At 37.9% G+C, this 26,106-nt stretch overlaps 1 protein-coding gene across 3 annotated transcripts in view; it reads right to left on the reverse strand.

The window, feature by feature from the left end:
* The window catches only part of LOC136887288 (E3 ubiquitin-protein ligase LRSAM1), a 687,439-nt gene that overhangs the window by 66,728 nt on the left and 594,605 nt on the right, over nucleotides 1-26,106 (reverse strand). For 2 of the 3 annotated variants that reach the window (XM_067159790.2, XM_067159789.2), the window contains one exon: nucleotides 16,022-16,210. The exons of the other annotated variant lie outside the window; for it this stretch is intronic. In XM_067159790.2, coding sequence (XP_067015891.2) covers nucleotides 16,022-16,210 — 189 coding nt within the window. The remainder of the gene's footprint in view (nucleotides 1-16,021; nucleotides 16,211-26,106) is intronic. 3 annotated transcript variants of the gene reach the window in all.

Here is a 26,106-nt window from a genome sequence, read left to right on the forward strand (position 1 = left end):
GGCCTAGCAGCTTTAAGGTCATTGCAGGGTGGTGCTAGTGCTTAAGCAAGAACTGTTAAGGCTGTAGAAGAAGTGAAACAACAGCTGAAAGGGAGTGAACGTCATAACAAGACAATGGAGGCAATTGCATTACGAGGCAAAGGTGTACACATGAAGCTAGCACCATACAAAAAAGGGCTTGGTATCTATATTTCTCCAAAAAACGTCTACTGAATGCACTGCCACATCGAGCTCTGATGCATGAAGAAGTTTTTATGTTTGCTAAACAACTAGGAATTCGTTATTTTAGAGGTGTGCATATGCACGATCAACTACCAGCGTGCCCACGTGAACGTGGAAGTGTTGTAATTAACTTAGACAACAGTCGTGGACTTGGAACTCATTAAGTTGCCTATGTAAAAAGTAAATCTAAAGTATGGTATTTCAATAGCTATGGAGACTTACCTCCTCCCTTTGAGCTCATACGTTATTTCGGAAGCAGTGCAGACATTGTTTACAATAAAAACCATGTGCAATAATTCTGTACAGGCATGTGCGGATGATTATGTCTTATTTTCTTATATCAAACCCAGATAGTAGAGAAAGAGCATTAGTGTGCACGTGATGACTAACAGTGAAAGAATGTTTGCTGTACGTGGAGAAGGATCTGAAACAACTGTCTATTTTAATCCACCGATCGAACTTGGATATCAGCTACATAGTCTTGAACTAGTACCGTTTGAAAGCTACAATAAAATCTATAATGTGCGTGATGGTGTAAAGAAGTTCTATTAAGATGAGTATGTGCTAGTGCTACCCTCAGGCAGTTATTCAGTAGACAATATTCATGACTATATTGAAAGTATGTTAATTGATCAGTTTGGAGAAGAGAGTTTTAGTAATCAGAATTACAAGTTCTCAATTACTGTAAGCAACATTACACGTAAATGTGTTACTGAATCATCATTTAAGATTGACTTCAAATCACAACCTGATTCGACTGGACCATTGCTTGGATTTTCATCAAGGAAGCTCCTACCGAATGTACATTATGAGTCTGATCAACCTATAACACTCTTCGATGATTATCATGTAAACATTACTTGTAATATTATTACAGACTTGAATAGCAATCTACAACCTGCACGACTTTATTATTACAGAGGAACGTGGATATACTATTCGTGAGAAACCAGCAGTAGTTCTTTGTCATCCTGTGTCTGTAAAACACATTAGTAACATCACTCTTAGGCTTGTAAATAAACATAATCAGCATATTCATTTAGATCGGCACACGTACGTAGCTTACAATCTTCATCTCAAACCAGTATGAAAAACATCTATAAAACATGGTGTACATTCCGAAGACATACTACATGTTTGCGAAGACTCCTCGAGTTAACAGATAACCATAAGCAGATAATCCAAGATTTAGGTTATACGCTACAACAACAAAATGGAGGAAATGCTAGACATTATGAATACAGTAGAAACTCGTGAAGGTGTTGTACGAAGTGAGCTTCATTCTTATCAACCTTTTATGCTTGGATTACAGTAAATAACAATGATGAAATTCACTTTATTATTAATCAGTAAGATGTATACACCATACCACACGAAAGCTACCTCTATATTGAAGGACGACTAGATAAGTCAGATAGAAGTGGACCAAGCACATCACAACTAAACAACCATGCTCTAGCTTTTCTCTTTTCTGAAGTGCAATATGAAGTAAATAATGTCAAAAATGAAGAATGTTGGTATTACAAGTGCAATGAAACTTTACCCTTCTTTTTGTGATGAAGAAAGTAATCTTTTGCAGATGGCAGGATGGTGTCCAAAAGCTATTAACAACTGGATGATTAATGAGGATGGAACTTTTACAGGTATGTTATCACTGAAACATATTTTTGGCTTCGCAGAAGACTTTACACGTATTGATGATGATGCTTGTTGTTTTAAGGGGCCTAACATCGAAGGTCATCGGCCCCTATTTACACGTATTATAATCAATGCAAAACAAGTGCTTATTCTGATCTGTGATCGAAGTGATTACAATTCTCTTAAAGCAGCAGAAAAACCAGTAGACTTGCAAATTACACTTCATCGTATATTGTGGAGTATTCCACATGTAACCTTATCTGATCATGAAAAACTTCGATTGCTGAAGATTGTAGAGAATGATACGCCATTACCTATACATTTTCGAAGTTGGGAACTGCATGAATATCCTGTGTTACCACCTACAAACAAGCATAGCTGGGCTGTTAAAATGTCATGTTTACTGAGAAACCATTGTATATTACTTTTGGATTTCAAACCAATCATAAATTCAATCACAAAAAGATAGCTCACTGTTTGATCACTGTAAATTAAGACATGTTAGACTATATCTCAACGGAATTACGTATCCCTACGAAAACATAGACATTAACTTTGAGAAAAATAAATTTGGGATGCTCTATGACATGTTTTGTAAATTCCAATCATCATATTATCAGAAAGAAGATCGTCCACTATTTTTGCCTCAAGAATTTAAAAATAAAGCACCGATTATAGTTATAGACTGCTCTTATCATGAAGTATCTATAAAAGAATCTCCTGTTGATATTCATTTAGAATTTGAAACATCTGAAAACATTCCTGCTAACACAGCAGCCTGCTGTCTTATTATTCATATAAATGATGTAACTACCATCCGCAAATGAATATTGTTACCAGACTATAAATAAGGATAGCCCTTTATCATCAACATTAGTGTGTACTTCGACATCGTACGCTATGGAACAGAAAGAGTACAACAAACAAAACTGTGACTGTGCATGCTGTTCGCATGCTCATACGCAACATCTTATTTATCTCACACGAGTAAGTGAGGCTATTAAGATGTTCTATAAACATAGAACCTTATATGAGATGCCAAAACATCTCATTCAATATTTACCGCCAGGATTTTTATCTACGTACGCTGCCCCTTACGTACATGATTTTTGGGACATCCTTCCTGTACACAGTTAAGATGTCAATCGATGTAGCTTTATGCAGAATCTGTCAACGTCATTACAAGCATAGAGGGGAAAATGGTGATGATGATTGGGGTGGACCAAACCCGAGGATTGAACACTGTACATAGCGTATGGATGAACTTTTTCTAGTACATAATGATGATGATTCAGAAAAGGAACAAACCACATGAATAACAACAAGGTAAGAACTGCATTATCTTCTTTGTAAAGCATAGCATACGTAGTATAATATATTTCTAAATGTTTTGTTCAATTTCAATGTTGCAGGAGGCATTACAATTTTGGAAGCATGCTACCTCTTCGCAGAAAGCTGTTAAGAAGCATACAAACCTTGTCAGCAGGAAAACGAAAACTGTTGTAGTACATTGTAAATAAATATTTAATTACATTCAAAATGTGTGGGCCGATGACCTACGATGTTAGGCCCCTTAAAACAACAAGCAAGCAAAATGTTGTACTTATCGCATTTCTTTGCCTCCCTACACCTACTCATTCTATCTATAAAAGCATGAGAAAACAATCAAGTCTAAACATGCACAACTATAATGACGTCATCGATGCAGGTTAAAAACAGAATAATACCACATGCTCACTCGAGCTTTAAGCATAAGATTGTGTTGTTATAGTAATGCACATTTAAACTTGTTCGATAGAGACATAACGCTATGCCTTGACAGAGGAGGAGGAGGAAGAGGAAGAGGAGGTCATAACAGCCTATGTATAGCCGCCATCTTGTGCAGCAGCCTCTAAGCTAGCTTTCTTCATAACAGCCTATGTATAGCTGCCATCTTGTGCAGTAGCCTCTAAGCTAGCTTTCTTCATAACAGTCTATGTATAGCTGCTATCTTGTGCAGTAGCCTCTAAGCTAGCTTTCTTCATAAGAGCCTGTGTACAGCCGCTATCTTGTGCAGTAGCCTCTAAGCTAGCTTTCTTCATAAGAGCCTGTGTATAGCCGCCATCTTGCACAGTCGCCTCTGGATCAGCTTTCTTCATAAGATCATGTGTATAGCCGCCATCTTGCGCGATCGCCCCTCGGCCATCTCATAACAGCCCATGTATAACCACCATCTTGTGCAATCATCCATGGCCGGCATCTCTAGCAGCATCTTGGTTTAAAAACTGAGATAATAGTATGTTAAGAAGGGCAGCTCAGTAAGTATGTTGAGAAGGGCAGCTTGCTTTATAACTATGATCTTAGTAAGTTGAGAAGGGCAGCTTGCTTGCTTGCGGCGTGGCTAAGTCCCGTTAAGATCAATTTAAATTCCATGCTATGAAGTTTACTTCCGTCAAAATAGCAGTAAGCCATGTGCATGTAGTTAAAGATGGCGGCTGACAGCTGTCAAAAAGCACGTGGAATTTTTCAAATTGCCCGCCACTACATGTCTAAGGTTGCACACATGTGGATTTAGCCCCTGCCAGCACTGAAGTTTGCGATCATCTGTTCTTTAAAGATGGTCACTGACAGCTGTCAAAAAAGCACGTGGAATTTTTCAAATTGCCCGCCACCACGTGCCTAAGGTGGTAACCATGAGGTTTAGTGCCGTAAAGATGGCAGCACGGTGCTCTGTTGATTAAAGATGGCAACTGTCAAAAAAGAACGTGACTTTGTTTTCAAACAAGAGCGCGAGGTTTTGTTTAAAGATGGCTGCTGTCAAAAAAGCATGTGGATTTTCAAATTGCCCGCCACCACGTGCCAAAGGTGGTAGCCGTGAGGTTTAGTGCCATACAGATGACAGCACTGAGGTCAGTGATCATCTGTTGTTTAAAGATGGCAGCTGTTAGCTGTCAAAAAAGCATGTGGAATTTCAAATTGCCCGTCACCACATGTCAAAGGTGGTAGCCGTGAGGTTTAGTGCTGTAAAGATGGCAGCACTGAAGTGAGCGATGCGTTGATGTTTAAAGATGGCAGCTGTCAGCTGTCAAAAAAGCATGTGGAATTTTTCAAATTGCCCGCTACTACGTGCATATAAGGTTTAGTGCCGTAAAGATGGCAGCACGATGCTTTGTTGATTAAAGATGGCCGCTGACAGCTGTCAAAAAAGCACGTGGCTGTCAGCTTGACAGCTGTTAAAAAAGCACGTGGCTTTGTTTACAAACAAGAGCACGTGGTTTTGCTTACAAACAAGAGCATGTGGTCATGACCTTGCCAGAGGTCAATGCGGTGGAGGCCTCTGCCGAGGGCGTGTGGTGGCGGTGTCGGCCAAACCCCTGAAAAATATCTACTACTGGTAAAAGTTGTTGTATGCCCCTCAGCAGCTGGCTCCCCAAGAATGGAATTCTTTTCAGTCTCAAGTCTCAAAAAAAAGGCTATTTTAAGTAATAAACAGAAGATTCTAGACAATAAACTATTGTGCCCTGAGAGCAGAAATCCAAAAGAGAAGGATAATGTTTTAGAAAGTGAAAACATTAGACCACTTACAAACATAACCCCTCTCACAATATATTTATCTAAAGTTCATTTTTCAGAAACAGAATTAGATACCGGTATACTTAATAAAGGTCATAAATTTAATCGGCTCAATTCTCGAAAAGAAATAGACATCATAACAGCAATTGCTGAAGTCGAGTCCAATATTTCAAAACTCCCAAATGAACAACAAAATAATTTGAGACATGAGGTCAAGAAGAAATTCACTAATTTGGTAAATGAAATCAACACAAACCTTCTTTCGTAACACTCATAAACAAAACAAAAAACCACAAAAAAAATAAAACAAAATGTCATCATCACAAAAGCTGATAAGGGATGTACAACAGTCATCATGGACAAAAATGATTATGTTACTAAAACAGAAGCTTTTTTTTCTCAGATGACTCCTTTTCATTAATCAATACAGATTCCACAACCCGTATTCAACGGAACCTTCAGACTCTTCTAAAAATTCATCTTGTTTACTAAATAAACAAGAATCGCAAAAATTAGTCAATATGAACCTGAGTCTACGTACTCTACCTACGGCTAGAGTTCTACCAAAATTACACAAAGCCGAAGTTCCCATTATACCTGTCATCAACTTTAAAAACAGTCCAACCTACAAGACTTCACAGTTCATACACAGTTTCCTCAAAAAACATTATCGATTTCATTATTGTTCTTCTCTGAGAAGCTCCATAGACTTCCACGAAAGTTCAAGGTATCAACAAATCCTGTTATGTGCTCCTTTGATATCTCCACCATGTATTCAAAGATCCCAGTAAGAGAAACAGTTAACATTATCAATGATATCTTAATAAGTCAAGGCCACCTTAGCAGACTTAAAATCAATGAATTTATTAAAATTCTAGACTTTGTACCTTAAAAACAATTTTTTTTACCTTTAACCAGAAAATATACAGTCAAAAAGGACTATCAATGGGAGCTCTGGCTTTAGGTATTTTAGCTGACATCTACCTTGACCACTTAGAACAAACCAAAATTGTAAAGAAAATACAAGGTTTGGAACCACGGGTTCGTTATGTCGATGACACATTCATTATCATAGATCAATGCCTAAACAATAGTACAGATGTTCTGCAATTTCTTAACTCCTTGGGTCAAAACATAAGACTCACAGTAGAAAATTGAATCAATAATTCCATAAATTTTCTAAGACATTACCATTAATGAAAAGAAGACTGGTTTGTTTACCAAATTTACAGAAAGCCAACATTTTTGCCTAACAAGGAACATGACAAATGGGTTAACTTCAAAATTGTCCATAAAATTTTAAGAAAAATAAGAAATAAACAAATTTCAAAGTTAATTCCAGAAAGATAAAAATGGCCAAATTAGCTACGTTCACTTATAGTAATCCAAATATACATTAAATATCCAACCTGTTTAAAAAACATGATTTCAAAATTTCCTTTACAACTCTTAGTACCAAACAAGACATGTTTCTAAATTACAACAGTGTCAATTCTGGCTCCAGGATTTACAAACTCATCTGCGTCCAATGTAAAATAATTGAACAGACAGGAAGAAGAATTTTATCCAGATATTTAGAACACTTCAATGCAAACAAACATCATAAATTTTCAGTCATGAAAGAAACAGGACATGCCTACACATCTATTGAAAAAGATTTAACCAGCTTAAAGACAATGAAAAAAAGGTAGACTGATGAACAAGTTTGAAAAATTTACATTTTTACTGACCAGTTTTTCAATTTTAATCATAATTTAAATGACACTATAGAAGTTACAAATCCTCTTTATGATCAAGTTTTTTATTATTATTGAAAATAAAAGAATACATTTCAAACTGATAATAAATCATCACTGTTTACAGTTTCGCCCCCTGATAGACCTCCCTCCCCGACTGGTGTAAAAGCCCCTCCTCCCCAGCTCACATTCTTCCGCGCATCATACACAGATACAACACGAGGAGAGCAGCATTGGCCTCTGCCAGTTGGATAGGACATATCACCAGGGAGAATCAGCAAATGAGGAAGCAAAGGGGTGAGTGAAAAATGTTTTTGCCTATCTCCCCCATTCATATTTTATTTTCAAATCTCAAGCTCTATAACTTAGTTTCCTCTCTTTCATTACAAAGATTCAATACATCAATTATTCTCTCATTATGGAATAAATAAGGTCCAAGTTTCTGTTGGAAGAACAATCTCGAGAAGTCCCCTCTTCCCATCAATGCAACAGAAGGCAGTCCCATTTTAACATCAATGAAGACAATAGTCAGATCACTAACCACAACAACAGTATATTATAGATGCACAATTGAACTTTTATACAAATGAACTTTTATGAAATGAGAAAACAATGTTTTGGGTGTTTTTATAAGTTGTAATGCATGTTAATCATAAATGTTTTTACAGACAGTTAATTCAGCAACTTTTACCAGTGACATACAAGTGTATTATGAGTCTAGGACTTTGTCAGTAATTTTAACCTCAGATAAAGGAAAGTGGCTGAAGATGCCGATAAAAGTTAGGCAAAACATGTTCCACAATTAGATATTATAATATTATATATGTACTGTAATTAATAACAATCACATAAAGTATTGAAAAGGTGGACTCTCAAGAAACATTCTTTCATAAAAGCATACCACTTAGTATGGCGTCTCATCTCCTTACTTCCAAGCCTTCCCAGCCTGAAGTTTGTAACATTTTTGTTACAATACTCTTTTACAAATGAATGTCCTCATTAACCCATACTGTCAACCTTGAACAAGAGTTCTTAAAAGGAATAAAATCATTTCAAATATTCTAAAGGTGGAATTTTTCCCAAAAAAAAAAAATTTAACCCTACTCTTTTGTCAGAAATCACCCTGAACGAATTGTGCTGCTTTCCTTGGAATCTTTTCCAATTCTCGTATCAGGTATTTGTGATGTGGGTCCCATACACTGGAACTATACTCTAATTGGGGTCTTACCAGAGACTTATACGCTCTCTCCTTACATCCTTACTACAACCCCTAAATACCCTCATAACCATGTGAAGAGATCTGTAAACTTTCTTTACAAGCTCATTAATGTGATTACCCCAATGAAGATCATTCCTTATATTAACATCTCGGTACATACAGTTATCTCCGTGGTGAAACTTACAGCCTGACTTTTCTTCCTGTTTACCATCATACCATTGTCTGCTGTCTTTCTTACAACATTGTCTACATCTTTCTGTAGTCACTCACAGTCCTGTAACTTATTTACTACTCTACACAGTATAACATCATCCGCAAATAGTCTTATCTGTGATTCCAGTTCTTTACTCATATCATTTATATATGTATACGTATATACAATCTGTTACCCACGGCTTTGCTTGCATGGATTTTGTAATTTGATAAAAGTAATTGTTCCTCAGTACTGCACCAAGGCATTATCTGAAAAATTCCTAAATTATAAAAAGTCACCAAAAAATTGAGTTTCATTTACCCCAGTAAGTCTTTGTAAACCACTTTTGTGGTATTGCCTCTTTGGGGCTAAGATGACCAGGCTAATGGCAGAGTTAACTCTGGGATATGCGACATAGAAATGTCCATGTAAGAAACAGCTCTCTCTCAAGTCGAAAACAAACAAATAGGCCTACATGTTTCTTTACTTTTAAAGGAGATTCCAAATACCAATTTCCACATCTGTAACATATAAAGCTTTTTCAAAAAAAAAAAAAGTTTATTTTTAAAGGTAATCCCAAATACAAATTGTCACGTCTGTTACATCTCCAATTTTTGAAATATAAGTATCCTCTTAAAAAAATTCAACCCTTTTTTCATTTCTTTTCACTCCAGTTAAGTGGATTTTCAGAAAACAAAAAGTACATGTTTCTTTATTTTCAAAGGAGATTTCAAATACCAATTTTCAAGTCTGTAACATCTTCAGTTTTTGAGATATAAGTCTTCATAAAAAGAATTCAACCCCTTTTTCACTTTTAACCCCATTATTGGATTTTCTGAAAACAAAAAGAATATGTGTTTCTTTATTTTGAAAGGAGATTCCAAATACCAGTTATCAAATCTGTAATATCAGTTTTTGAGATATAAGTATCCCCATAAAAATAATTAGGACAGAACATATTCAATTATGCTTCTGTCTAATCCAATAGCCCTCATTTTCATCAGTAATTTCCCATAATCTACTTTATCATAAGCCTTGAATAAGTCATTAACAATTTACTTGTGCCAGGCACCTCACTTTCATCTATCCTATGCGACCTCCCTTGGTCAACTCTTGTTCTTTTCCAACCCCTATGGTATTAGAGCACTTGAAGCCTAAGAAGTCTTTCATTTTCACGTCCTTCATGGCCCTAGTCTTTCTTTGATTGATAACTTCATTTTTTGAAGTGTCGCAGATCCCTTCCATTTTTTTCTCTCTGATTAGTGTTATATAAAGGATGGTTGCCTCGTTGTACTTTTCCTTAAAACAATAATCACCATCACAATCATTAACAGTACAGTCCATTTGATCTCCTGAATCTAAATTATCTGTTATATCTTGCAGGAATCCTACAAGTTGAGCCTCACTGGAATAATCTTTCCTAAAGACGAACTGTCTTCCAACAAACCAGTTTGTAATTTCACAAATATGTCTAAAATAATCATAAAGAATGCTTTCCCAGAGCTTACCAACAATATATGTCAAGCTGACTGGCCTGTAACTATCTGCCGCCTTCCTCTTACTCACTGGGGCTACTATTGTAACTCTCCATTCATTTGGTATCACTCCTTCAAACATCGAGTAATCAAATAAATACCGTATTTCGTATATGACACTATATCTGAACCCAATGCCTTTAATATATCCCTAGAAATCTTATCAACCCCAGCTGCTTTTCTGGTTTTCAGTTTCTGTATCTTTTTGCAAATATCTTTATTTCTCTCCAATGTGAAACAACATTTTCATCTACTGACCCTGCTTCACGACAGATAGCTTTGAAGGAAACATTGTGGCCAACGGCAAATTTTAGTAATTCACCAGTATTAATCTCCTTTATCTGGACATTATCCTTATATCCAACAACCTATATATACTGTTGACTGAATACTTTTGCCTTCTGCAAGTCCTCACATATACATTCCCCTTGTTGAGTAATGATCCTTGGAATTGAAGAAACATTATACAGAACCATCTTCCTCTTCTTCTGTTTGCTCATTTCCTTATCAAAACTGACTAGCCTGTCTGTCATGAAATCTGTAGTCATCCAGACATGTTTATTTTCTTGCCAGTGGACACTAATTAAGTTAACCCCTTTGAAACAACATGGTTAAGCAAATTTTCCAATAACTAAAGAAGTTTCAAAATCACCCTCCATATACACACAGACCATAACAGTCTTTCTTTTGAAATTTTATCTCTGCTACACTGTTCTACCTTCAGACACATTGTTTTGTCTAGTAAAGACCTTGGCGTTGTTTGGATCAAACAGCCGGCCCATAATGTCAGCCATCTTTAAGACAAGCAATGTGAGGTGTCTGTCCTCCAGAGGGACGGCAGTAAACATACTCCAGGAACTAAGCAGAGGTTGGATATGATCTTTCATAAGATACTGGGATGGGCGGGCCTCAACCCCAACACGGCGCATCCCTATGGCTGATAGGGGAGGTTCCTGTAGATATGCAGGACAGGTGTAAATAAGGTTCCTCCAAATAAACACCCGCGGAACAACTGAGGCAAAAGAAAAGGGTCAACGGTCTCTAAAGCAAAAGAGGAAGATTCCCAACGGTTTAGAGGGCGGAAGAACCAAACTCTGCGGCTTACAACCTTAGTTTTAATTCGGAGGAGGAGGCAATGCCTACCCTCCCAACTAACTTCAACGTAAGGCATGATGGAAACACCTTCAGGAAAGACTACTCCAGGGGGCAGCCGGAAACGGAAATCCCCCCATCGTCGTGAGCGGCGCAACCAGGCCTTGGGATTCTGGAGAGCCTGGAAAGTCATGCAGGGAAGACTCAGAGCTTCCCAGAACCTCCTCAAGAAAGATACGAACCAAGCAAAAACATCTGCTCGGAACACTTAACATCAACATGCTCCTAAAAGTTGGGAAATTAAAACAACTTACTGATGTTTTGAGAGAAAGAGATATTTACATACTTGCACTCCAAGAGACAAGATACGTTGATGAAAATCACATGGAATCTAATGGTTATAGAATTTACAAAGGAAAACCAGCAATAAAAAACAACACAAATGTAACGATCCTAGGTACGGCCTTTATGGTTAAAAGTAACATTCTGGAGTCCATCATCAACTTCACCTCACCAGCAGAGAGGATCTCGTTTCTGTCCTTTAGATCTGGCAATAAAGCATACACGATCATCAATGCACATGCGCCGATAAATGATGATAACAAGAAAAACCCGGAGAAGGTAGATGACTTTTGGGAAATTCTTGAAGACACAACGTCCAAAATTCCACAACACCATGTGAAAATTTTGGTTGGTGATTTCAATGCCCAGATAGGTAAAGAAAGAAGGTACAGGAAAATTGTGGGGGACTACCCAGCACATAACAGAACGAACAGAAATGGCGAAAGATTAATCAGTTTCTGCAGACATTTTAACTTGAAACTCATGTCTACACACTTCAAGGCACTCCCGAATAAGCAAAAAAGAATGGGCATCTCCTAACACGTTGCTTGGGGAGTTTCAGATCGAGCATGTTGCTATTATGACCAGAAACCGAAGGGAAATCTTGAACGTCAAGGTAAGAAAAAGCTTAAACATAGATTCGGACCACTACCTCTCAGAGATTAAAGTAAGATTCCAACCAAATAAACCCAAACAAAGAATCAAGAGGAAGCTTAAAATTGATGCAGATACTCTGAAACAAAGCAAAGAGACATATTGTGAAAAATTGTCGAAGCTGAATATGAACAGCTGGGAAGAGATCAAAAGGTCAGTGTTTACGGCAGCTGAAGGTTTGGGGGATCCAGTGAGGAAACGAAAACACAGGTGGTGGAATGAAAAGTGTGATGAAGCTTTGGACAGAAGACTACAAGCATGGAAGAGGTGGCATTCCAACAAAACCAAGGAGAGATGGGAAACTTTCAGGGAAGAGAGGAAGAAAACAGCTAAGATCATACGATCAGAGAAAAGAAATTATGATAGAAGTAGGATGGATAAGATAGAAGATGATTTTCGAAAGAACAACACTCAAGCATTTTACAAAACCTTCAGAGAGGAACTACAGGGATACCAGCCATCAAGTTTGTGTTTCAAGCGGGAGGATGGTAGTGTAGTAACGAACAACAAAGAAAATTGTCAATTTCTCGCAGATTACTTCAAAATGTTGCTGAATTGTGCAGAACCTGTGGAAAGATTGGATACGAAAAATCTATCTCAGGATAATCAAGATTCCAAGCCACCGAGTCTAGAAGAGATCAAAGAAATAATAAATGAGCTTAAAAATAACAAAGCACCAGGTGAAGATGGAATTATTGCAGAAATGTGGAAGTTTGGAGGAGAAACTGCAGCAAAAGCAATCCACGCCATCATAGGAGAAATCTGGAGAGATGAAAAGATCCCCAGTGATTGGAAGTGTGCTCTTATACACCCATTTCACAAGAAAGGTCTTCGGACGAACATCAATAACTATAGAGGCATCTCTTTACTCCCAATAACATATAAGATACTTTCTAAAGTGATATTGAGAAGAGTTGAAGAACAAGCAGACCATCTCATAGGTGAGTACCAAGCTGGTTTTCGAAAAGGAAGATCATGTGCAGAACAAATATTTAACCTGAAGAGCATTCTCAGAATAAGAGCTTTGAGAAGCCAGAACACTGTGGTAATATTCGTTGATTTTAAGAAAGTGTATGATTCAATTGACAGGCAGACTCTATTTAACATCCTAGAGGAATTCAGAATTGACAGCAAAACAAGAATGTTAATAAAACAAACCCTGACAGAAACTTTCTCAAAAGTCAAATTCTTCGGTGAAATTTCTGAACCATTTGAAATAAAAATGGGAGTCAGACAAGGGGACTGCCTATCACTAATTCTCTTTAACATTGTTCTAGAAAAAATCATTAGAACCTGGGAAAAAGCATTGGAAATGAAACGAATAAAGGGAATACATTTAGGGAGGAAAGGACAGAACTTAGAAATTAAGTGTTTGGCTTTCGTGGATGATCTTGTCCTCTTGGCTCACAACCAAGAAAATGCCCAAATTATGTTGAATACTCTACATGAGATCGCTGAGAAAATGGGTCTCAAAGTATCATATGAGAAGATGGAATACATGGAATATGGACATGAAGGGGAGAAACACTTAGAAGTGAAGCATGGGACTGTAAAAAGAACTGAGAAATTTAAATATTTAGAGGAATGGATAGAACCTAACGGACTGGATAAAGAGGCAAATAGGGCAAGAATTTAAAAACTAGAATTGGCTTACAGGTTAACCCAGAACAGATACAACAAAAGAGCAATATCTTACAAGGCGAAACTCAGACACTACAGCACAGTGGTAAAGCCAGAGAGTCTCTACGCTTCAGAGAGCCTGACAATGAATAAAAAAGGTGAGCTTCAAGATCTCGAAAAAAAGGAGAGGAGAATATTAAGGAAAATTTTAGGACCACAGAAAAATGCTGATGGGGAGTGGAGGAATAGAAAAAATGATGATCTCTACAAACACACCGAAAAAATCACTGTCACCATGCAAAAGCGAAGGCTAAAATTCTATGGGCATCTAGAAAGAATGGATGAGAAACGACTAACTAAGAAAATATTCAAGTACATCACTGGACTGAATGCTTCGACGAAGTGGGTAGAAGAGGTAAAAAGAGATGCAATAGAAAGTGGACTTACAATGGATATGATTCATAACAGAAAAGAATTTAGAAGCCGAGTGGACAGCATCAAAACATTCCAGGAGAAACCACCAAAATGTAGACCCAAACTGGTCATATCTGAGAAAGAAAGGAAGATCAGAAGTGAAAGGATGAAGAGGTTCTGGGAGGAGGAGGAGGAGAAGAAGAAGAAGAAGAAGAAGAAGAAGAAATAATAATAATAAAAAGCCTTAAGTTCAATGCGGTCCATAGGCGGCCAAATTCGGAAACAATAATAATAAAGACCTGAAAAAAAAGTTCAGTTATAAATAATTGTTTAGTTTTGTAGTCTGCACTAATGTCTATGATTTTCTTCCCTCTATTGTGAAATGACATTTTCATCCACTGACCCTGCTTCACCACAGATAGCTTTGAAGGAAACACTGTGTCAAATTTGGAACTTATCTAACAAGTTACCAGAAGCTTTGAAGTCTGTGAAACCAAACTCTCTACCAATTTCTAACACTAACTCTACACAACCATTTAAATGCAACAGTATTTACTGCCAATCCTACTGGCCTGAGTTTCACTGCTAGCATAGCTTTTAAGATAATTTCTTTATTCTTCAATATCTGTCCAGCTCCTTGGCCGAATGGTCAGCGTACTGGCTTTCAGTTCATAGGGGCCTGTGTTTGATTCCCAGCTGAGCCAGGGATTTTAATAATGTTTGGTTAATTCCTCTAGCTCAGAGACTGGGTAATTGTGATCATCTACATACACATCTTCATTAATGCACAACATATCACACTACTAACCACCACAGAAATACACAACAGAGAATACATCCCTCCACAAATAGTTGACATCAGAAAGAGCTTCTGGGTGTGAAATTAGGCTTGATCCACATTCATGGTAAAATTGAAATAGTGTACGGCTTTTAGTGCCAGGAGTGTTGACACCAGATAACTGGGAAAAGGGCCGGGAAAGAATAATAAGAAGAAGACTTTATATTTCACTAATTTGCATTTGCTGTTCATAAAATGTAGTGGCTAACTCACATATGTTTAGTTTCTCTTTTTCACTCATTATAATCACTTGTCTTTACTAGACAAAACAATGTGTCTGAAGGTAAAACAGTGTGGTGGAGGTAAAACTTCAAAAGAAAGACTGTTATGGTCTGTGTGTATATGTAGGCTGATTTTGAACTTATTTAGTTATTGGGAAAGACAAAACTTTTTTGCTTTGGTGACAATTTATAAAGCATGATATTTTAAGAACTTGCGAAAAGAACTCACACGAAGAGACTACTGCCACTTGCATTGAACACATGAACAATTTGCACTGATTACAGAAATTGAAAAAGGGCAATTGACAATAAACAAAAGAGCTGCTAACTCACACAAAGGAGACTTGAGGAGTAAGGTAGAGGGGCTGTTGTTGCAATTGGCAATAAGCAAACTACTGTACGAGCTACACCTATACCCCCTTCAAATGAAAGGTCTGTCAAAAAACTTTTACAGAGCACAATGCTTACCCTTGCAGTTAGTGGCATACAATACACAGCAGTGTCCAGTCTCAAATCAATTTAATTCAATTCGATTTCAATTTCTCAAAATTACTCTAATTTGTGTCTGTTCTATAGAAAATTTTATCTAATAATATTTATTTTGATGTGTCCTTTACTGAGACTGTCCACTACTGAGAAGCATTTCTTCCATATATCTCCATGTATTTCTGCAGGAGAATTAAAAAATGTCATTTATCCAGAATGTCTATTAAGAGAAGTTACACTTAATTTGAAGTTAACTCACCACAAGATCCATACAAATTACACATTCTGATTCTTGAATCCTGCTGACGCGTTCCACATCAGTTTCGATGGGAGCTGTAGGTGTTGGTGTATTCTGTGATAGACTTGAATCTCTTCTGGTAATATCTTTGTGATAGTTTTCAACTGCTTTTAGTATGGCCCGACGAGTTTCAGGAGAACTAATTCCAGCCTATAGATAAAAATTAATCTCATATTTAAAAACAAACATAAAATAAACAATATGTACAAGAAGTCACAACAAGGCAGAATACAGTTGATAAAGTCAAGCGTAAACCTCTTCTTACATCCTACAGAGTGTGCATGCCTTGCTGCTAGATCTCATACCACTGTTCTCTTCTTTAACTCATACTGAATTACAGAAACGGAAAAATCAATAACCAGAAGGAATGATGAGTGGGAGGTCAAAATAGGCAAGGGAATAATGACATTGAAACAAAGCAAATTAATTGAAGATGCATGCAATATGGCAATGATTTAGCCATACAAAGATCAAGAAGAATGCCCCAACATAAAGAATAATATTGGGTATAACCACCTTGCTCTGCCATGCATGTACAGACTCTATCAAGCACAGTGTTGTACTGATTCTGAACCCAGTGATGAGGTACAGCATCCCATGCCTGTTCCAGTCCCTGTCAACTGATTCAGATTCATAAGCAGTGCTTGGAGACAGGTGATGCATCGTTCTATCTAGTCCCCCACATCCTAATTCAGGGACAGGTCTGGAGGCTGCGGCTGACAATCTGTAGAGCACGTCTCTAGACTAGGTATAGGACCACCCCATCAGACCCTGTGGTCAAGAATGAAAGGAAGCAGGGCAAGTTGGATTACTTCTTGCATGTATGCTGTGAATGTCAGGGTACCGATGATGATGATGACAAAGCAGTTGTGACTATTGTAAACATGGCTAGGGTGGGCCCAGTGTGTCTCAGATGGATATATGGAATACGTGCCTCTCTCCAGATTTAAATCAGACACGCATATGTCCATCATTCATGCCTAGGCATAAGCACTTTTCATCAATGAAAACCGACCGACCATTGATCTGCATTTAGGACAGTTGCCCAGGTGGCAGATTTTCTATCTGTTGTTTTCCTAGCATTTTTCTTAAATGATTGCAAAGAATTTGGAAATTTATTGAATTCATCATCAGTGGTCAATTATTCCAATCCGTAACTCCCCTACCTATAAATGAATATTTGTCCCAATTTGTTCTCTTGAATTCCAACTTTATCTTCATATTGTGATCTTTCCTACTTTTAAAAACACCACTCAAACACCACTCCATGCCATATCTCCACTGATAGATCAGAAAATACCACTTAGTCGAGCAGCTCGTCTCCTTTCTCCCAAGTCTTCCCAGCCCAAACTTTGCAACATTTTTGCAACACTACTCTTTTGTTGGAAATCACCCAGAACAAATTGAAGTGGTTTTCTTTGGATTTTTTTTTTTTTTCAGTTCTCGACTCAAGTAATGATGGTGAGGGTCCCATACACTGGAACCCATTACTCTCTACAACCACTTTGTTTGCAAAACTACTGAAGGCGTGCTCTGCAGTGGTAGGAATGAGTGGTAATCAGCCCAAAAGAACACACAATCAAAGACCTGTCTCCAGTATACTGTTTCTAATGATTCAGGCAAAGAATCCAGCAGCAACCAAAGCTCAAATGCATGTTTCTGTGGCCATATGCTTCACCATTGTAGTACGCCCAATGTGCTTGACTCAACTTCAAGTGTAGTGGTTTGATGGGTGGTCCTGTACCTTGTCTATGAATATACACAATCGCTCAAACAAAACAAAAAAATAGTAGATGGTTTGTGCAAGTTCCTTGAAGGTACACTTTTCTAAGACATAACTGAACCTATGGATATGATTGTTGTGGGTATGCACAGGGTTTGTATCTACACAGAAGGTGAATTATATTTTGATAATAATCAAAATGAAGTCTGATAAAATATTAAATGCAAGGAACATATAATATCATGCGCTCAGTCTTGTTTTTTGTTTAAGTGACTATACACCTTTATTTAACCATCATAGAAAAAAATAAATAAACAATGAACAGTTGCAACATCTCACTCCAGTTTTTTGTCAATTTGCCTATAGAATCATCCTTTGAAATCTACTATGTAATCCTTTTAAAATAATTTAAATGTAAAAATTCACTGTGAGTCTGTCTTCAGGGTATGGCACACTACTGCGTATGTCAGAATCTGATAAGAGTTACATTGTTTCCTTATTGCCAATTACACCCGATGAACTTTGCAGATCTACTGTAAAGCTTCCATCTTGAGACAGAATTTTGAATTAGTATGACATTGTTGTTGTTATCATTTACTTGCACAGACATTTGAAGAGTTCAAATGGAAAACCATGTGAGTGTAAAACACAGAAGTGTTCAGTATTGAAGAGAAATCTATTTATTATGCAGTATGGCACTTACATGGTTTACCACCGTATGAATAATGCCTGAATGTTAGACAACACACAGTACTATGGACATTCACTTTATCACACTGCATTTAATATACTGTACATAGTACATGTTTACACCTGGTCTAAACTAAAGTCTAACTGTCTTTGTAGGAAGAAATCTCTTTCCAGTCCTCATCACTGGCTCTACTTTAAAGTTCCATTTGCTGCCCACACAATTCGGAATAAAACTTTCTGTGATTAACATCAGGCAAAAAGGGGATCACTTCTATCAAGTCCTTCTTTTCTTCACTTATGTCTTTTGTCATCCTTAGTCCTGGAAGTCCTAACAGCAATGGAAGGCTAGATGTTTTTCCTTGTTTGAATATGTGTACTTTGGCAGGCTCACTCAGTTCACTATGAACTTCTTTAACAAACACCACTGATGGATTACAGCAGTTTACACTAATGAATGAAAGATTTGTTATGTTCAACTTCTTTGTGTTGATGAACTCATCTGCCAGAGCCACAAAGTTGAAAAAGTCCCCTTCTTTCATTTGAATTAGAATAAAAATACTTGAAGGTCTTATTAATACCATCAGGTACCATTGTCACGAAGCCCGCTCTTTTTGCTTTTTGATCAAGCAAAGTCTCTGTTGCAGGCCATGAAACTATGTTCAGACATGCAAAACTTAGGTTCAACTGCATCAACATACTTCTTTGTAATGAGATATATCAGGGTAGGGTACGACACATCCCACTCTGATGAGTCTAGTGTCAGACCTAAGACAAAACGCTGGTTAATAGAGCAAACGCCTGAAAAGCCTTACATCTGATATGTTTTTGACATGCTCTATTGGTGAAAAATATCTAATTCCCTCCATGGGAATTTAGAATTTTCCATTCGGAATTGCTAGGCGGGCAATAATTCCATTGTGGAGATTTATCTCCCGTATGCAGTTATCAGACTGTGTCTCTTATAAGGGCTTCTGATAAGTTCACCTGCATACACCTCAGCATCAGTGGGTAGGGTCTGATACATCCCACTCTGATGAGTCTAGTGTCAGACCTAAGATGAAATGCTGGTTAATAGAGCAAATGCCTGAAAAGCCTTACATCTGATATGTCTGTAAGAACTAATTTTATAACCTTAGGCACTTTCACTGTTTACCACCTTCCTCAGCTTGGCACGTACATTCATTCCCAAAAAAATCAATTTTGATTTTTTAGGCACTTTCATGGTTTTCTATTTGAACTCCTCATTTCTTACCTCCACCTCTGCTGGGAAGTTTCCAGCTAATATCTTTCAGTGTGTTGCCTCTTCCATTTCCATTGGTGTAATACCCATTTGTTGATTTCTAAATTGTTTTTACCTAAAAAATCCTAATCTTGGATACTTAGTGTTCCTTTATAAGCAGCCCCATAAATCTTCACAATGCAGATTTTGTACATTATTCATCCTAGAAAATAAACAAGATGCGAGAAGTAGCAGCATTACTTTGAAATGCTTAAAGTGAAACAGTAGTAGAGACAATTCATGGAAGAAATGATAGTGGGAGGGGAGGAAAGAAAAGAAGTCAACAATGACTACTACATGTTTTAATACCTGAGTACAATACAGATGTTCACGTTACTATATTTACAGTATTTCTCACCAATCTAAGCTACATTTTCCTTGTTTTTGTATTATGTACTTCCACCTAAAATGCTCTCTTCCTCCAACTACTAATACATACATACATGATGATGTGCGTTGTTTAAAGGGGCCTAGCATCTAGGTCATCGGCCCCGTAGCATGCATAAATACCATATCTGGCAAAGGCACGAACCAAGGATCAAAAGGATAAAGAAAATATATTTTATCTATGGGCAAGTTCAAAGAGACTTGAATCGTGGATTGCTGGATAGTGTCACCCCAAGCCATCCGATCAGGGAGAAAGGGAGATCCATAGAACTGAACTAGGGAATCCCTGAGGCCTATAGGAAGAGCTTAACTCAGTCACAAGCCTTTAGTCAGCCATGAGAAGGGCGTGGTTTTTAGAGACCAAACTCTCCAACTCATCGGAAAACAACATTGTTTTCATTGCGTGCAGTTCAAGGATTTAATTAATACAACGCTGAACATGAAATCAAAAGATCAGAACATTCATAACTGAATGTTTAATGACCAATGGCATACTTTATTATACTAAAACTGAAAAGAAAAGAAAATAGTGTATTATATAAGAGCAAAAAGTTCCATTAGCCATCTGGCAAGCATCTGGAGGGTATTTGAAACCAGAAGTTCTTTTGAAGGAAGAGCATATATATCATCATAACTAGAGAATTTATGATTGGATCTTTTATGGATAAATCTCAGTCTATAAAAATACTGGCTAACTGATTAACACACTATTTCATTCATAGCATCCCGTGTAATAATAATTTTGTGTGGCTATTTCTAGCCGAGTGCAGCCCTTGTAAGGCAGACCCTCCAATGAGGGAGGGTGGCATCTGCCATTTATAGGACACTGCATGTTATTGTGGTGGAGGATAGTGTTATGTATGGTGTGTGAGTTGCAGGGATGTTGGAGACAGCACAAACACCTAGCCCCCGGGCCATTGGAATTAACCAATGAAGGTTAAAATCCCCGAACCGGCCAGGAATCAAACCTTTAGTCACCCAAGAGAAGGGCGTGGTTTTTACAGACCAAACTTTCCAACTCATCGGAAAACCGAAGGCCAGTACGCTGACCATTCAGCCAACGAGTCGGACATAGCATCCCGTGGAAATGGGGTACTCAATTCTGAGTGGAGGAAATTATCCTGAGTTACGCCATTTTGTAGCTGAAGTATAAAAGGAACCTGGCACCTTACCATATATCACTTGGGCATGAAACATTAACATGAACGTTCTGGGAACTTTTCCTTTGTGAGACTGATTTTTGGTGAAGATTTGAGAAATAAACATAATTTAATAACAGATGTATGTTTAATAAAATTTTAGGAATGACTGAACTTTGATGATGATGATGATGATGATGATGATGATGATGATGATTATTATTATTATTATTATTATTATTATTATTATTATTATTATTATTATTATTATTATTATTATTATTTCCATGATGCTACAAAACCAGGAAACCTGGGATCGTGTGGCAGTGTATGTGGAAGATGTCCTTCGTCAGAAGAAGAGTGATTTGGAAGCGTGCGAATGCCTGTAAAGGGGAAATAAAGGAAGAAGAAGTCTGAAAGACTAAGTGAGCATGAAATCACCCTGAAGTAATGTGGGAGCACTTTCGGGATGATGATACACATTGTCGGAAAAGGGTGTGTGGTTTTTAGTGGGTAACAATTCCACACACTTGTGGAGCGCGGACCCTTCACAAGTGTCTTTTGAAGATTTTCCACAGTCTCTCGTAAAAAAATGTTGTTGTTATTATTATTATTATTATTATTATTATTATATATAATTTGCTGGGGCCATCAAGGACCACGTTAAGTCTTGTTGCATTTGACACTGAACTTGGCCTTCTTTAGAGCCCAAATTTCCCTCATTCTTTGGGAGTGGGCCTGCTTATGCTCCTCTGTCCAAGGGGCACCGTGTCTTCTCTTCGGTTGCTCGTCTCGGTTTAGCCCGTTCATCAATATTTTCTTGTGGAAGAGATCTCTGTTAAGGGCATCTTCAGCTGAGATATGTAGCATTTGTAGGTCTTCTTTGGTATTTCTAAACCAGGGAATTGTGGTTTTGGGGTTTGAATGAAAAAAGTGAAAGATTTCTTTAGTTAACTTTCTTCCGTCCATTCTTTTCAGATGACCGTAAAATCGTGCCCATCTTTTTCTGATTGTGACGGTAATTTTCTCTATTTTGCTGTAGACTTCCTTGTTGGATCTCTTTTGATGGATTCCATTTTTGTACTTTGATCCCAAGATTCCTCTCACAATTTTGCGTTCTCTTTTCTCCAGTTCTTCAAGGAGTCCTTTGTTGGCATTTAGAGACAGGGTTTCGGTTGCATATAGAACTACTGGCTTCAGAACTGTTTCATAGTGACGTATCTTGATGTTTTGGGAAAGGCATTTTTTGTTGTAGATTGTGCGGGATGTTTGGTAGGCTATTTCCAGTTTGCGTACTTGCTCCTGAAGTGCTTCTTTCTCCAGTCCATTTTTCATGATGATCTCACCCAGGTATTTGAATCTGTCTACTCGGGTGATGTCCCCGTATTTTGTATGGAGTTTTGGTGGAGCCTCTTTGATGTTAGTCATTACTTCTGTTTTCTCAAATGATATCTGCAAACCAGTTTGTTCGGCAAATTCCTTTAAAATTTCAACTTGAGCTCTAGCGGTTTCTATGTCGTTTGAGAGAACAGCAATATCATCGGCAAATGCTAAGCAGTCTGTTGCGATCCCCTTGGATTTGGTTCCTATTCTCAATGGACTGTAGTTGGTTTCCTGTAATCTCACCTGCCAGGTTCTGATGATCTTTTCAAGAACACAGTTGAAGAGTATCGGGGATAGCCCATCACCTTGTCGGACTCCTGTTTTGATGTCAAAGGAATGCGAGAGACATCCGTGGACCTTCACCTTGGATTCTGTATCGGTCAGGGTGGCTCTAATTAATGCCAGCAGTTTCAAATCAACTCCAAATTCACTTAAGATGTTTAGCAGGACTTCCCGGTCAATGGAGTCGTACGCTTTCTGAACCCTCCTTGGTATTCACCTATTTGATGTTCGACTTGTGCTTCCAAACGCTCCAGGATGGCAAGTGATAGAATTTTGTAAGTCACGGGTAGCAAAGATATTCCTCTGTAGTTGTTGATGTTCTTCATGCTGCCTTTTTTGTGTAATGGATGGATCAAAGCTATTTTCCAATCTTCGGGTAGGGTCTCCTTGTTCCAAATTTCTTCTATTTGCTTTTGCAAGATATCAAGTGATTCCTCTGGGGCATATTTCCATAGTTCTGCTACTACTGAGTCTTCCCCTGGCGCTTTGTTATTTTTGAGATGGGCAATGTGGCGCTTGATTTCATCTCTGTCAGGTGGTCTGGAATCTGGGTACCTGAGCAAGGGTTCCTTGGTCTCAATGGCGCTTTGCGGTTTAGAGCAATTAAGTAAATTCTTGAAGTAATCTGCCAGGATGCTGCAATGTTCTTCATTTGACATCGCCAGTGTGCCGTCCTTTCGCTCAAAGCATAGAGATGGTGGTTTATAGCCAGTGAGTTTGCGTTTGAAGGCTCTGTAGTACTCTCTGCTTTCATTCTTCCTAAAGTTTTGTTCTATCTTTTCAACGAGAGATTTTTCGTATTTATGTTTCTCTGTTTTGAACACCCTAGCTGCTTGGGCATGTTGGGTTTTGTAGGTTTCCCAATCATTTTCTGATTTCGTAGAGTAGTACTGTTTCCACGCATTGAGTCTTTCTTGGAGGACTGATTCGCATGTACTATTCCACCAGGCATGCTTTTTGCTTCTCTTGATTTCTGCAATGTCTTTGGCGGCCTCAACAAGGAGACTTTTGGTGTTGTTAAAGTCACAGTCATTTGGTCTAGCCTTCTCCTGGAACTCCTCGACCCTTTGCCGAAGTTTATCATTGTCGAAGCGTGTGATCTGCTTGGTTGTCTTCCTCATGTTTGGGGGAATTGGTTTGAATTTGATGAGACATATAATGATCTGAGGCCACATTGATGCCTTTCTTTACCTTGACATTCATAATCTCAGGGCTGTTTCTCCTGGAGATTGCAACATGATCAATTTGGAACTCTCCGAGAGCTTGGACGGGAGAACACCAAGTCATGTGCTTTCTGGGTAGATGGCAAAAGTGGGTCGACATGACCTGCAGGTTGTGATTTTCGCAAATGGACATCAGTCTTTTGCCGTTGGGATTGGTTCTTTTGTGAGCAGGGTAATTTCCTATAACTTTCTTGTACTTCTGTTCACGGCCTAGTTGGGCATTGAAGGCACCCAAAAGAAGCTTGACATGGTGTTTGGGGATTTTGTTTAATTTTTCATCCAGTAGGTCCCAGAAATTATCAACTTCGTCTGGATCAGACTTGTTCTTATCGTTTGTAGGAGCATGTGCGTTGACTAGGGCATAGGTTTTGTTCGCGCATTTAATTGTGAGTATAGACAATCTGTCATTCACAGGTTCGAAATTTGCAACCGATTATTATTATTATTATTATTTATTATTATTATTATTATTATTATTATTATTATTATTATTATTATTATTATTATTATTATTATTATTATTATTATTATTATTGGACAAACAGAAATTGAAACATCCAGAAGTATAAAGTATCTCGGAGTGACACTTGATACCAAACTTACTTTTTGGGATCATATCAAACGGGTGACAGATAAGGCGGTGAAAACAACGATTGCGCTGAGTAGATTAATGAGCAACGTTAAAGGTCCGAAGTCTAGCAAATGACGACTTCTGATGTCGATAGTTCACTCGACACTTCTATATGGTGCCAAAGTCTGGGCTGAATCTTTGAAGTTTGAAAAATACTGGCGAAGGATAGCTGTGGTACAGCGGAGATCAGCTTTGCGTATTACAAGCGCATATCGCACAGTATCCGAACCTGCGGTCCTTACGATAGCAGTGGTAGCACCGATTGATTTACTTGCCTTAGAGAGACAGGAAGTCTGGCGAACTCACGGAGAGCTCGGAAAGACGCGCGCTAAGGAGCTAGCTTATAGGCAACGAATGGAGCGGTGGCAGCAAAGATGGGAGGAAGATCCTCGAGGAAAATGGACTAAGCGGCTGATATCACGCCTAGCTGATTGGGTTGCCCGAGTTCATGGCGAGGTTAACTTTTACATTACGCACCTATTGACGGGTCACGGATACTTCCTTAAATTTCTACATAGAGTAGGTAGAGCGAGCGACTCAGCGTGTATTTATTGCAATGATATAGACGATGTATTTCACACATTTTTCGTATGTTATCATTGGTCAACTCAGAGAAGATGTTTATATACTGAGCAAGGAGAGTTGACGCCAGAAACTATTGTGCAGGCGATGCTACGAAACCAAGAATCTTGGGATCAGATAGCAGTATATGTAGAAGGCATCCTGTGTCAGAAAAAGAGAGATATGAATGCTCATGAACGGCAGTAAGGAGAAATAAGGAAGAAGAAACCTAACAAATTAGCATGACACCACCCTGAAGTAATGCGAGAGCGGTTCCGGGGCGGAGATATACGTCGTGGGAAAAGGATGTGTGGGTTTTAGTGAGTAGGAATCTCACACACTTGTGGAGTGTGGACCCTCACAAGTGTCTAATGAAAGATTTCCCACACTTCCCTCGTAAAAAAAAAAAAAATTATTATTATTATTATTATTATTATTATTATTATTATTATTATTATTATTATTATTATTATTATTATTATTATTATTATTATTATTTGAGACTGAGAAAGTTGGGAACTGTGAATAATATGGGATGAAATAATCTGCTATGAGACATAGCGAAACATTTCATAACGTATAAACTTATTAACCCTGAGTTCAGAACAGTGTGACGTTAAAATCCAGCATGGCAAGTGTGTATGAATTGTGATGTTCCAGAATGGAAAATAACTGTGTGTGTTTGTTCCCAGCATTAGCAGTGGATAGTAAAGGAACCAACAGCATGAACTGGTGTGGATGAACAAGG

The sequence above is a fragment of the Anabrus simplex genome, chromosome 1, assembly GCF_040414725.1.
Source record: "Anabrus simplex isolate iqAnaSimp1 chromosome 1, ASM4041472v1, whole genome shotgun sequence".
NCBI classification, from domain to species: Eukaryota; Metazoa; Arthropoda; class Insecta; order Orthoptera; family Tettigoniidae; genus Anabrus; species Anabrus simplex.